Genomic DNA, 14785 nt, shown 5'->3' on the forward strand with positions numbered 1-14785 from the left:
GCCTCAGCTTCCCGAGTAGTAGTGATTACAGGAGCCTGCCATCATGCCTGGCTAATTTTTGTATTTTTAGTGGAAATGGGGTTTCACTATGTTGGCCAAGCTGGTCTCGAACTCCTGACTTTAGGTGATTCACCCACCTCGACTTCCCAAGGTGCTGGAATTACAGGTGTGAACCACTGCACCTGACCCTAAGGGTCAATTCTTAAAAAAAGATTCACTACCATTAAGTGTCAAAAGTGTAACACATTGCATGTTGCACATTTAAATTTTTGATACTGTCAAATTACTACACTATGATTATGTCTTTATTGATCTGTAGTCCTACCGAAGTGTTTAAGTGCTTACTTACCTGCAACTTTGCCAATAGTGGATATCACCAGGCTTCATTATTTTTGTTTATTTGGTGGGCAAAAATTAGTATCTATTTCAATTTTTGCTTTCTTAATTACTAATGAGGGTGAGTTCCTTTAATAAATGTGTTAATAATTTGTATTCCACCTGTAAATTATCCATTTATAGCCTTTGCTATTTAAATATACTTTGCTGAGAAGTATAATTTTAAGCACTGTATTACAGCCATTAGGCAATTGTCTGTCACAAATAATTTATTGCTATCTTTCACTTAGCTCTCACCCGTGTACATTATAGCTTTCATTGAACAGAAGTTTTTCTTGTTTACATTGCTAATACTTTCTGGGCTCTTATGTATTGTTAGGAGAAGCATTCCTAACCTGATTCTATTAAATATTCTATATTTTCTGCTATTCTTTTATAGGTTTTAAATTATTTTTACCTTTCTAACTCCTTAAGCTGCCTGGAAATTAGTATTACATTGTGACAAAAAGCTAAGATTTGATTTTTTTCAAATGGGTTCCAGTCTTATTTGTTGGAAGGCATACTCTTTTCCTGATACATTGAAATAACTTCGTGGAATAATAAATTTCTATATACGCATTGGTATGTTTTTGGTGTCTGTATTCTTTTGACAATATTTGTAGACATTATTTTAATTGTTTTCTACTTGACAATACAGTTCTTTTTTTTTTTTTTTTTTTTTTTTCCTAGAGGAAGAAAGAGAAAGAGGAAGAGGGAGAGAGGATGGGGGTATTGCTTTATTGCCCGGGCTAGAATGCAGTCTAAATATGGGTATGCCTATAATTGTCCTTAATAATGGAGACATAAAAGAAAATGAGGAAAGAGAATAACAAGGAGCCAACAAACATTTTGTTTAAACTTCTAAGTTGATATGATGTGGTACTGATAAGAGTGTATATTTTGTGTATTTAAAGTGGAGAGTTCTATAAATGTTAATTACGTTTACTTGTTCCAGATCTGAGTTCAAGTCCTGGATATCGTTGTTAATTTTCTGTCTCATTGATCTGTCTAATATTAATGTTGAAGTCTCCCACTATTATTGTGTGGGAGTCTAAGTCTCTTTATTAGTCTTGTATGTCTGGGTATTCCTATATTGGGTGCGTATATATTTAGGATCTTTAGCTCTTCTTGTTGTTGCATTGATCCTTTTATCATTATATAATGTCCTTCTTTGCTTCTTTTGATCTTTGTTGCTTTAATGACTATTTTATCAGAGGCAAAAATTGTAACTTCTGCTTTTTATTTATATATTTTAGCTCTCTGTTTGGTTGGTAAATCTTTCTCCATCCCTTGTTTCGAGTCTTTGTGTATCCTCGAATATGAGATGGATCTGGATGCAGCATACTGATGAGTTTTAGTTTTTTATTCAAATTGCCTGTCTGTCTTTGGATTGGGGGATTTAGTCAATTTAAATTTAGAATTAATAATGATATATGTGAGTTTAATACTGCCATTTAATATTAGCTGGCTATTTTGCCCATTAGTTGATGTAAATTCTTCATTATATTGATGCTCTTTTTGGTATTTTTTAGAAAGGCTGATACTGTTTGTTCCTTTCTATGTGTAGTGGTTCTTTCAGAAGCTCTTGTAAAGCAGGCCTGGTGGTGATGAAATCTCTGAGTGCTTGCTTGTTCACGAAAAACTTTATTTTTCCTTCACTTATGAAGCTTAGTTTGGCTGGATGTGAAATTCTTGGTTGAAAGTTCTTTTCTTTAAAGATGTTGAATATTGGTCCCCACTCTCTTCTGGCTTGTAGGGTTTCTGCTGAGAGATCTGCTGTAAGTCTAATAGGCTTCCCTTTGTGGGTAACCTGACCTTTCTCTCTGGCTGCCCTTAGTATTTTCTCCTTCATTTCAACCCTGGTGAATCTGACGATTATGTGCCTTGGAGTTGCTCTTCTTGAGGAATATCTTTGTGGTGTTCTCTGTATTACCTGGAGTTGTATATTATCCTGCCTTACTAGGTTGGGAAATTTTTCCTGAATAATATCCTGAAGCATATTTTCCAGCTTGGATTCATTCTCTTCGTCACATTCAGGTACACCTATCAAGCGTAGATTAGGTCTTTTCACATAGTACCATATTTATTGGAGACTTTGCTTGTTCCTTTTTATCCTTTTTTCTCTAATTTTGTCTTCTAGTTTTATTTCATTGAGTTGGTCTTCGACCTCTGATGTCCTTTCTTCTGCTTGATCAATTTGGCTGTTAAAACTCGTGCATACTTCACGTAGTTCTCGTATTGTGTTTTTCAGCTCCATCAATTCACTTATATTCCTCTCTAAATTGTGTATTCTTGTTAACATTTCGTCAAACCTTTTTTCAAAATGCTTAGTTTCTTTAGATTGGGTTTGAACAAGTTCTTTTAATTCACAGAAGTTTCTTATTATCCACATGTTGAAGCCTGCTTCTATAATTGGAACACACTCGTTCTCCATCAGGCCTTGTTTTGTTGCTGATGAGGAACTGGGATCCCCTGCTAAGGGAGAGGCATTCTGATCTTGGGTATTCTCAGCCTTTTTTGACTGTTTTCTTCCCTTCGTTGTAGATTTATCCATCTGTGGTCTTTATAATTACCGTCTTTGTAATTGTGTTTCCGAGTGGACGTCCAACTTATTGATTCTCAGTGCGGAAATCTGAGCAACCCACTGTGCGGACTAAATCAGCCGCGTTAAGATTGATGGTGCTTTTCTGACTCTGCATCAAGAACCGACGCTCCGAGGCGCCAGCAAAACCGCCTCGCCGGTCACAAGAGTCGCGCTGGCGACCCGTGGGGCTCCTCCTCTGGGAATCTCCTGGTGCGTGAGCAACAAGAATTCATGTGAAGGTGTGGCGTCCTCTCGTTCTTTGTGCTTTCACTGGGAGCTACAATCCCGAGCTGCTAGTGATCAGCCATCTTGGATCAGTTTGTTTAATTCTTTGACAATACAGTTCTAACCCATATAATATTAAAGATAGTTTTCCCAATGCCCATCCTTACCTCCAATTCTTGCCTTTTTTATTTTCAGATTTTTCTTGGCTAGTCTTGTGCACTTTCTCTTTCAGCTAAGTGTAAGAATATATGTCAAATTTTATAAACAAACAGGCAAGCAAACAAAACTTCCATAGAGGTTTTGTTTTACTTGCAGTAAACTGACTATTTTAGAACATTTGGGGATAATAAACATCTTTACAAAAAGGGCTCTTCTCATATGAGAACATAGCATAACTTTTCCTTAGTCTAAACTCTAGATTTTTTTTTTTTTTTTTTTTTTTTTTTTTTACACAGAGTCTCACTGTCGCCCAGGCTGGAGTGCAGTGGTGCAATCTTGATTGACTGCAACCTCTGCCCTCCAGGTTCAAACTATTCTTCTGCCTCAGCCTCCCAAGTAGCAGGGACTACAGGTGTGTGCCACCACGCCCAACTAATTTTTGTGTTTTTGGTAAAGACAGGGTTTCATCATGTTAGCCAGGCTGGTCTTCAATTCCTGACCTCAGGTGATCCATCTGGCTCTGCCTCCCAAAGTGCTGGGATTACAGGCGTGAGCCACCACACCCGGCCTTAGAATTTTCTTCATAACATCTTAAGAATGCTTACTAAGTTCATTTCAGTTTATGACTTTTTGGCTATTTTGATGTGTCTTTCTCCCATTCTTATAAGTTCTTTTGTAATAAAATAATATTATAATATAACATATTAACAAATATATAACATAATAATTGCTACTATGTAAGAAACTCATTTCTTTATATTTGTATATTGTCTTTTGAAGGCTATAGTTCAGAAAAATTCTTACCAGGTTTCTGTTCTTTATGAATCGTCCTGGATAGTCTAGTTATGAAGCCATATAATCAACAAACTTGACAGTTCTGTTCTTTTTTTTAATAAATTCTTTACTTTTTATTTGTGATGTACTGTCAAACTGTGAAGAGTGATGATGGTTATAGTCATCGTGGTCTTCCTTCTTAAGACAATAAAAACATTTACTTTTCTTTCCCTCTTTTTTTTTTTTTTTGAGACGGATGGAGTTTTGCTCTTATTGCCCAGGTTGTAGTGTAGTGGCATGATTGCTGCTCACTGCGACCTCCGCCTTCTAGTTTCAAGCAATTCTCTTGCCTCAGCCTCTCAAGTAGCTGGGATTACAGGCACCTGCCACCACACCTGGCTAAGTTTTGTATTTTTAGTACAGACAGGGTTTCACCATGTTGGCCAGGCTGGTCTCAAACTCCTGACCTCGTGATCTGCCCGCCTTGGCCTCCCAGAGTGCTGGGATTACAGGTGTGAGCAACCGGGACTGGCCTACATTTTAATATTAAGGTTAATGTTTGATGGGTATTTCTGGTAGATACTCTTCATTATGTTAAGGTATTTTTCCTTCTATCCCTGGCTTACTTGGAATTTTTAAAAGCAAAAATGAATCTTAATAGCTTTGACATCTATTACATTGAATTTAATTTCTTTTTAATACAGAATTTAGTGATTTCTATTAATATTTTATATCCTTTTTGAGCTGTTCTTGTATCCTGTCCAATTTGGTTGAGACACATTATTTTAACACACTGATCGATTCAATTTGATATTTTAATTAAGATGTTTGTATCCACATATAAGTGAGATTGGCTGAGTTCCTTCTTTCCCTCTCTCTCATTCCCTCTCTCTCTTTTTTCCTTTTTATCTTCTGTTACCAGTTTAGGATCAGGTTAATTTTATAGACAACTGGTTTTATGGTCTGGAAAGATTAATGTAAGAATTATCTGTATGTAGAAAATTTGGCATAACAATGGTAAAATAATCTGGGAGATATATATATATATATATATATATATATATATATATATATATATATATATTTAAGATGGAGTCTCATCCTGTTGCTTAGGCTGTGGTGCAGTGATGTGATCTCAGCTCACTGCAACCTCCACCTCCTGGGTTCCAGCGATTCTCCTGCCTCAGCTTCCTGAGTAGCTGGAACTACAGGTGTGTGCCACCATGCCTGGCTAATTTTTGGTTTTTTTTTTTTTTTTTTTTTTTTTTTGAGAAGGAGTTTCACTCTCGTTACCCAGGCTGGAGTGCAATGGTGCGATCTCGGCTCACCGCAACCTCCGCCTCCTGGGCTCAGGCAATTCTCCTGCCTCAGCCTCCTAAGTAGCTGGGATTACAGGCACGTGCCACCATGCCCAGCTAATTTTTTGTATTTTTAGTAGAGACGGGGTTTCACTATGTTGACCAGGATGGTCTCAATCTCTTGACCTCGTGATCCACCCGCCTCGGCCTCCCAAAGTGCTGGGATTACAGGCTGAGCCACCGCGCCCGGCCATTTTTGGTATTTTTAGTAGAGATGGGGATTTCACCATGTTAGCCAGGATAGTCTTGAACTCCCGATCTCATGATCCACCCACCTCAGTCTCCCAAAGTGCTGGTATTACAGGCGTGAGCCACCTCGACCGGCCTATATTTTTTTAAAGGATAGATCTTTGACTACTTTTTCAATATCTTCTACAATTTTGGATATACTCAAGATGTCCGTCTCATGATACACATACACACACACTCCTATTTATAAATATTTTATTTTCTTGCCTAAGGCCATGCTCTTTGACTCAAATAGATTTTGAATGAACTTATTTCAACAAATCATTCCTATATTCAAGTTGAAACAGCCCTCTTCACCGACACGAATTTCTATTGGGTGTGACTAATATAATTCATTTATTTCATGGTTGTTATGGCAGCAAGATAAAAATACATATACATCAGGTTAAAAATAAAACTGAATGAAAATTATCTATCTCTCTATATATAACTTGATCTTGACATTTATTCTTGATTGGACATATTCTTATTTTATTAACTAAGTAACTTTAAAAGAAAAATAGCTACTTATTTTTTAAAGATAATAGTCCTCAAAGAAGGAAAATACTCCTGGTAATAAGTGGTCAACCAATCATCTATTTCTCTTAAAGCCTCAATCTTTCTTGGAAAGGCATCTTCATATTGTAGGACAATTCCCTTAGCACAGAAAAGCTGTTCATTCTAATTGAGTTAAACTGTCTCTCCCTTTGTCTTAATAGGTTAATGAACAAAATATTGTTTTGAATGAATTTTAGACAAATCCAGAATTAGGGGTACTTTATTGGTTATCTTGGTTACTTTGTGTTTCATTTTAAAGAGATTTTGTACTGTTAGGGTCTTATCTCTCTAAAAAGGAGATATCTGTAGAAATTGAGGAACTCATGAGAGGGCTGACACTTCTTTTTAATAGAGGGATTCAATAGTCTACTGTTCTTCACACTCTGTGAAGAGTCTTTTCTGTCTTCTATAGGCCTGTGTTTTATTCAGTTTTATTGTTTAATCTGATTAAATCATGTGGTATGACTAGGAACACAATTTAAAGCAAAGGAATTACAACTGCTGTGGTTGATGTCAGGGCTGAAAATCTCAGAACCCCCCTCTCATGTCTTTTTTTCCCCTCTTTTTCCCTTCTTTCCCAGGTCATTCAAAGGATCTCCTTACATTTTCATGAGTACAATTTAAAAATCATTGCATAGACTACCTCTTAAGACTCAAACAACCTTGATACATTCACAGAGCATTTTGTATAGATATATGGACAAGTCCACGGGAGAAGCTGCCTTTTAAAACCTGTGCACATACCGACTGCCTCCAAGTGGCCCCAATACTACTGTGTACCTTCAACCTGGACCCTCTTAGAGAGCTGTCTCTGCCATATGCCCAACATGCTCAAAGTACTCTCCCTAAATCTGAAAGAGATAAAGAAGCAAATGGAATTTTAAAAATGCAGTTAATGATGTTTCTACGTGATAAGTGCACCAAATGAATGTGTCTTTTACATTTAAAAGAATGTTGAAATTATCTTACTGAGTTATTTCATGAAAGACTGATCTAGATAATCTATTTAAAGCCCTAATTGAATTTATTGGCTTAATCCCTTGAATGATATTGCAATCTACCCATAGCTTCATGATTTGATTGAGTTAAACTTGAATCAGTCAGAAAATTGTTTCCTTGCACTTGTATTAAAAACGGAATAGATTTGATATACTGTTATGATTTATATTAGTTTTAAAGTTTTTCTTTGTGCTCTTTTAAATATGCATGTCAAAACTTTAAGCTAATATTTGGTTTATATCACATTAGGATTTCTAATATAGGGTCATTATGACCTTTGTTTCTATTATTTCTCTTTCCCTAGCTGCCTATGTTTCAGGGCCAGTCCTAGTTCCAGATTTTTAGTTTATCATTTTCTGAAGAAGGCTATTACTCTCTGGGGAGTAGTGTTCATAATCCCAGTGACCCACACGGAATGTTTGGGGAAGCTGAGGACATCTGTCTACCCAGCTCTGTCACTCAGATAAAGTGGTACATAGGACAGAACAGTTTTCACAGTTAGTGGATCCTTATCTATAAGAGTAACCTTACTAAATTAAATTTACCTTATATAAATTCAAAGGCACAAGATTCAAATATTGTCTATGTGACTTTAACCATCTCCTACATCAGTTGAGAGAGCCAAATAAAAACTTCCCATCCAAATAAAGGCAAAAGGCCAAAATAAAACAAATTAGCAAAGCAAACCAAACCAAAACAAAATCCTCCGATGTTCCAGGAAGCCAAATAAAATCTTCTTGTGCAAATAAAGGCAAACAGCAAAAATAAAACAAACAAAAAACTCAAAAACTATCTTAAGATCAGAAAGGCATAGAAGAAATCTCATTTTTTAAGCAACCAGTTACTCTTCTTCCATTTCTAACAATGATGCAGAAATTTCAGACATTGGCTCTGATGATGGTTTTCAAATATATCTTGATAGTTGATGGTAAGGAATTCACATGCAGCCTTAAGACTTCTCCAGGGTGGGCAAGAGCATCCTTGCTGCATGTGGAGTCATTTGGTAATGAATAGGGCTATTCATATGGAATTAATGTCATTTCCTTTTACACTTTTCCTTTTGAATTCTTGTTACTTAAAACAAAATTCAATAGATATAGCTTACTTTATACCATGTGCCATGCATGAACAATTCTGTCTCTTTTTTCCTGCAAATATTTGTTTTAGATAAATGAACACTGAGGTTTAGAGAGTATATTCATCAGTTCAAGCCACCTAACCAGTACCACAGCATAACAAATACCATACACTGGGTGGCTTTAAACAATAGAAATTTATTTTCTCACAGTTCTAGATGCTGAAATCCAAGATTGAGGTACCAGCAGATTCAATTCCTGGTGAGGGCTCTCTTCCTGGCTTGCAGAAGGCTGCCTTCTTGCTGTGTCCTCACATGGTGGAGAGAGAGCCCTCTGCCACCTTTTCTTATGAGGGCACTAATCCTATAAGGTCTGAGACTTATCCTCATGACTTCATTTGACCTTAAATAATTAATTAACCTCCTTATAGGTCCTATGTCTAATATAGTCACATGGAATCTTAGTGCTTTAATGTATGAATTTTGGGGGACCCAACTCAGTTCATAGCCTTTAAAGCATCAGAGCTAGGATTTGAATCTAAGTAGTGTGACACTGGAACCCTGTTGTCAACCCTCTTACAGCTGCCTGAGAGTTTCATGAATGATTGTAAGGTTAGCTCAGTTTGTCTTGCAAACCTTTCCACCTTTCTTTCAGTGTTCCATACTTTAGGCATATTCCTCTCACTTGACTCTACCAAATCTCCATGTTATAGGCCCTCAGTGTTCATCTCATTTGTACTAAAGATTAATTCCTTCCAAGGATATTTCCTTATTTATGAACAAAATGTCCCAAATAAGAAGCATGCCCCACATAACAAACATTAGCTTTTAGAAAACACGGCAGACAATCCCAGCCCTTTGGGAGGCCAAGGCGGGCGGATCACAAGGTCAAGAGATCAAGACCATCCTGGCCAACATGGTGAAACCCCATCTCTATTAAAAAAATACAAAAATTAGCTGGGCATAGTGGCATGCGCCTGTAGTCCCCGCTAGTTGGGAGGCTGAGGCAGGAGCACTGCTTGAACCTGGGAAGCAGAGGTTGCAGTGAGCCACTGCACTCCAGCCTGGCACCTGGTGCCTGGCGACAGAACAAGACTCTGTCTCAAAAAAAAAAAAAAAAAAAAAAAGATAAAAGAAAACACAGTAGACATATTTTTAAGAGACTTTCTTCTCATTTTTCAGATCACCCCTTAGTGAAAATTGTAGGACTTTGGAATATGAGCTTGTAGTACATACATTTCCTACTGATTTATTTTTTTCCTTAATAGTATCACAGAACACTATTGTTTAATTCATTTTGTTTAATATTTACTGCTTCTACCTTTTTCTTTTTATTAACACACATTTATTGAACAATTTTTATATGTAGAATATAAAGTATACATTTAAAGATAAAATATGTCCCTTGCTTTCAAGGAAATTGGACATTAGCAGAGAAACAGACTTGTATACAATTAACTATTGCCTTAACTAAAATATATTAAGTGTCAAAAGAAGGATCTAAAAAAATGATATGACATTTCAGAGAATGAATCAGATAAGAATATAAAATGATTTATATTTTATTTTACTTTGTGAACAGTGAGATACTCCTGAAACCTTTTGAGTACCTAAATAGCTTAATCTGATTGATTTTCAGAATCACCTCTCTAAAATAAAAAGGAGACTGAAGGGGAATAATAATTTTCCTAAGGTGAATCCTAAAAGAAAAGAGATGTTGTAAACAGTAGAACACCTTTGTAAGTCAAGGATTTGATGTTTGGAAGTCACATTCCCCTTAAAAGATTACTGTTTATCCACCCTTTCTCACGAGGCACACTGTTGATCAGGATATTATTAAAAATATTTACTGACTGGCATGACACAGGCGCTGACAGAACAGGGAACTGATCAATAAAAATAGACAAGGTTATACATTTGTAATTAACAGGTGTGACCATATTGATATGGAATGGCTGGATGTCAGAGCTGTTTTTTGGCCCTTATTTTGCATCCAGGGATCCTATGATTTGAAAAATTTTAATTGTTAAACACATTTCATTAATTAATTCACATCAAAAATAAGTAAATTATTTTCCAGTTTCTTAATTGAATGATGATCTATGAGTTACATCAGCTTAAGATTAGTATAACAATGAATTGGTACAATTTTAGTAGATTTATAAAAATGGGGGAGTCAGTTGGCTTAAGTGGGTGACCTTATATTAAGCAAATGTATAATTTCATTTGGCATATTAAAATATTAAGAATATTAAAAATGTTTACATAACTTTATAATACCTAGGAAATTGTGGACAGCTGTCCTCCATTAATAATGTTGATTTAAGTTACATGCCTCATAGCCTGGAAAAGCTATTAAAATCAATTTCTGTCTCTCTCTTCCTAATACACACACACACACACACACACACACACCCCACATATACATGTACACATAGCTGTACATATCTACAAATATAGATTTTACATTAATGTCTTTGTAATTGATATGTTCTTTAGTTTCCAAGGTATTTACCACTCCCTTTTGCCTTGAACATTTATGTCACCCACCTGGTTTCTGAGAACATACGTGTTTTTATTCCCGATTTAGATATGTTTTTGGTGATAACATTTTGCCTATGTCAAAATTCAATTTCAGTGTAATGAATCATGCTGTGATAGAATTTTTAAAATCTATACATGGCTTCAACTTTTTAAGCACTATTAATTCAGATTTTACTATTTATATTTGGCAATTTCTGCTTGAGTTGAATTCACCTTCACTTCCAGTACACACACATTCCATTTTAGTTCAAAGATTTTCTAACTCTTTTAAATTGTAGTATTGACCTTCAGAGATTCTAAAAAGCACATTTGACTTTTTGTGCCGTGTAAAACTTCTCTTTTTAACTTTTGTTTCGATTCTTCCTTTGACTTGCCTCTCCTACCCCTCCATGAAACCAGTTCTCTCAAAACTACCTGCCCCCAACCTCTGCCAAAGAGGAAAAAAAAAAGCATCTCTGATCTTGAGTACTTAGTGATGGTGCCCTTGACCCATATGCACATGCAGGGACCAACAGGCAACATTCTTGTGCCACCTTGGTTTGCCTGTTACCTTTCTGCCAACTCCTTTCCTCCCCAGGACAACTTGCTGATGCTGCCACCAAGTCTCGTCTAAGAAATGGCAACATTGTGCCCTAAATGTGCTGGCTCTCCCTTCCCATTGTACCTTGTAAAGATCATGGGTAATTTTAGTAAGGACAAAGTAGTAAAAGGGCAACCAGAATAATGTTGAATGCTTACAAGCCCAGTGGCAGATATAATGTCTTTTTGATGAACATTAATGATCTAGGGTATACTTCAGGGAAAGCACGTTACAAGGACTTCGAGAGAGAACATTATGACCAGCACCTGTAATTCTTGCTTATATTCACAAGAACTGAATGTCCTTGTGTGCTGCCCTTTGCATTGCACTGTTAATGTTAAGTAAGAAAATGAATGGGAAACAAACGGTAGGATTTGGGAATGTTTTTCTTTCTTTTTTTAAGAAAAAAAATGGCAGATGGTGGTGTGAATACACTTGCCACAGAACATAAAAGCATAAGAGTTCTGGCTGTTTGAGGGGGAAAAAAAGTTGATTTTTCTTTCAACTGTAAAATTTAGCCACGTTCTCCCAGGAGCTTAAAGAGAAAAAAGCTTTGAGAAATGGGAGTGAACTGCAAGAGATGGTTTGTGTAACAAGTTCCTCAAACCACAGAGGTCACATGGGCTCTTTCTGCTTTGCTACTTTTGATTACTTGTCAGAGTTGTACTTTTAGCTTCCCCCACCTGCAAGGCCACTCAACCATGTGCTAGCTGGAGTGATCTTTATTCACAATGTCTTTACAAAGGCTCCTGCAACACAGCAGCAATGGCAATTTGGCGGACTTCTGCGCTGGGCCAGCGTATAGTTCTTACTCCACACTCACAGGCAGCCTTACAATGGACGATAATAGAAGGATTCAAATGCTGGCAGACACAGTGGCTACTCTGCCTCGGGGAAGAAAGCAGGTATGGTTGCTGTTTTGTACCCTTTGGAGTGTTCATGTTCTCTTGAGAGTAGAATGATATGTTTGTCTGACTTCATGCTAATAGTGATATTTTAGAGGCTTTGGAATTAGTGGCAGATTATGTGGGTGGAGGAGATGAGATGCTCACAGAGCTAGGTGAAGCAGTCTGAAGACTTGAGACCACGATCAAACTTTTTTTCAAGGCAAAAATTATGACTTTTTTTCTCATTTGAAGAAGTGCTCAGATAAAATAAAAATCATTAAGCATAACAAACTTGAAGATGGTTTATATACATGCAACCAGTATGAGAATTAATGATCTTTTCCCATTGTGTCTCCACTGATTCTTTCCCTTCTATCCTCACCCAAAGTCCTTGATGGTCATTTCAGTTCATAAGCAAATAAGAAATACATTTTTGAGAACAAATTTTGTTGACTAAGTTAATTATTTTCAGCTCTAGGGCTCTGGGACATGCCTCATGCTATTGGAAAGTAAGATTTTTGTTTTTGTTTTTGAATAGTTGATTGCCAGATTGAATATCAGCTTACCACTTAGTGGCTACGGGATCTTGAACAAGCCTCTTGCCTCTCTAAGCTTCAGTTTCTTTTTTTCTATAATGGAGATAATAACAGAACTACCCTTACTGGATTCTTATGTTGCTTAAATAAGGAACTGTGCAGTGCTTCACACAGTGACTGACATTCAGTGTGTGCTTATTAAATGCTAGATTATGCTATTTTAGTATTTTTATTGCAAAGTTTGTCTCTAGGGATGAAAACTCATTTGGAAAAATCTATGTCTAACTGAATTTATTTTGATTTTTTGTTCTTCAATTTCTAACATGTGAAAAAATTTTTTTAACCATAATACCTCTTCAGGATTTTCTTATACAACTTGCTGTAAATCCCCAGGTACATATTTGAATTTCAATATAGCATTTGTACAGAAAATATTTAGAATTGCCATAGAGCAAGAATTTTTGCGCTTAAGTCTTGCATGTACATCATGTGCTTCTCTTAAGCCTTCTAAATTCAGGATTAGAGAGGTATGGCATAGTGGGAGAGGCATGGTCTTTTTTCAGTGATGTATATAGCTGATTCCTTGGTATTTTTCACAGTGAAGATAAGGGCATCATTTTCCATGATTTGGACTATTGATTGTTCTCAATCTGAAAGTTTGTTTTTATTTTACAAACTTTAATGAAATGATGAACGTTTTATCAGTCTACAACCCATCTGAAAATAAAGCAACATGAGAAATGCCGACACCTTTATTCATTTTTCAGATATAAAGCAGTCAGATTTTCTTTATATTTGCCATGAAGCTATCACACTAACTATGGTTCACTTGATTAGGCTATGATTTTATTTATTTATTTATGTTTTCTAGAGAGAGTGGGTACTTTTTGAATCAGGGTGGGAACCTTCCATGCTCTATGTCCTCCATACCTGCAACCTCACTCATTTGATCTACTCTCGTCTAGCCCATGCATTTCAATGCAACAGATGGTTTCTGAGCACCTACAAGGAGACAGACATCATGCTAAGTGTAGGTGGGGTAAAAAGACAAGAAGGGAATGTTTCCTGCCCATATACTGTTTGCAATTCAGTAAGCAGAAAGAATGGATGTCACGCAAAGTAAAACGATATGCATACTCTCATCCAAGTGAAACATCTTTAAATACAGCCTTGGAGATAGATATTCCAGATATTGAAGGGCATTCCAGAGCAAGGGAGAAATTGAAGCTGAGGCACAGATCTTAGTGCCTGGAGGACTTTTTTTGTGTAACAGCACAATATTAAGTGTGTCAGGAGAACCTGGTTAGTGTATAGGAGGTAAGAGGAGACCTCAGAGCTGGGCTGCTTTACAGAACAGTTGAACAACTTCCCCTGAAAAAGCCGGCACAGAGGGCCTCTGAACATGTTTGAGAAGTAGAGGATTTCAGGAACCTTGTTCTAGAAATGTGGTGGATTAGTGAGTAGAGACTAATAGTAAGGGGGGAACTTTTGCAGTAGTTGGAGAAAAAGGAAACGGGAACAGAAAGGAGACTGAAAGACTTCAATATGAAAGGGACTAAGATGGAGGAGTCACATCTAGTTTTAAGCCAGGGTGAAGATAGCATGAACTGAAAAAAGGCAATCAGTAGGGGAGGCTGATTATCAGAGGAAGATGGAGAGGGATTTTGGCATATGAAATGCACATGTGTGTATGTGCATATGTATATATGCACACAGGCACACACAGATCCCCAAACAAATTAATTTATGCAGATGCTCTCATCTTTTCTACGTCTTCTTATTCCCCTTCTCTCAAATTCTTTCACGTGGTAGACTCCTCCTATTCAAATGGCTTTTTCTTAGTGTTGTGAGAATTGCTTTAAAAAATAGCAAAACAAAACTTCTTGTACATGATAGTTCTGAT

At 36.6% G+C, this 14785-nt stretch overlaps 1 protein-coding gene across 3 annotated transcripts in view; it reads left to right on the plus strand.

Annotated features, from left to right (window-relative positions):
- The window catches only part of CYTIP (cytohesin 1 interacting protein), a 77699-nt gene that overhangs the window by 33400 nt on the left and 29514 nt on the right, over positions 1 to 14785 (plus strand). Inside the window, exon 1 of one of the 3 annotated variants that reach the window (XM_003921959.4) lies at positions 12028 to 12364. The exons of the other annotated variants lie outside the window; for them this stretch is intronic. Within the exon in view, the coding sequence (XP_003922008.3) occupies positions 12191 to 12364 (174 nt within the window). The 5' untranslated portion in view covers positions 12028 to 12190. Of the gene's footprint in view, positions 1 to 12027; positions 12365 to 14785 lie in introns of those variants that run through there. 3 annotated transcript variants of the gene reach the window in all.

Source organism: Saimiri boliviensis, chromosome 5 (genome assembly GCF_048565385.1).
Source record: "Saimiri boliviensis isolate mSaiBol1 chromosome 5, mSaiBol1.pri, whole genome shotgun sequence".
NCBI lineage: Eukaryota > Metazoa > Chordata > Mammalia > Primates > Cebidae > Saimiri > Saimiri boliviensis.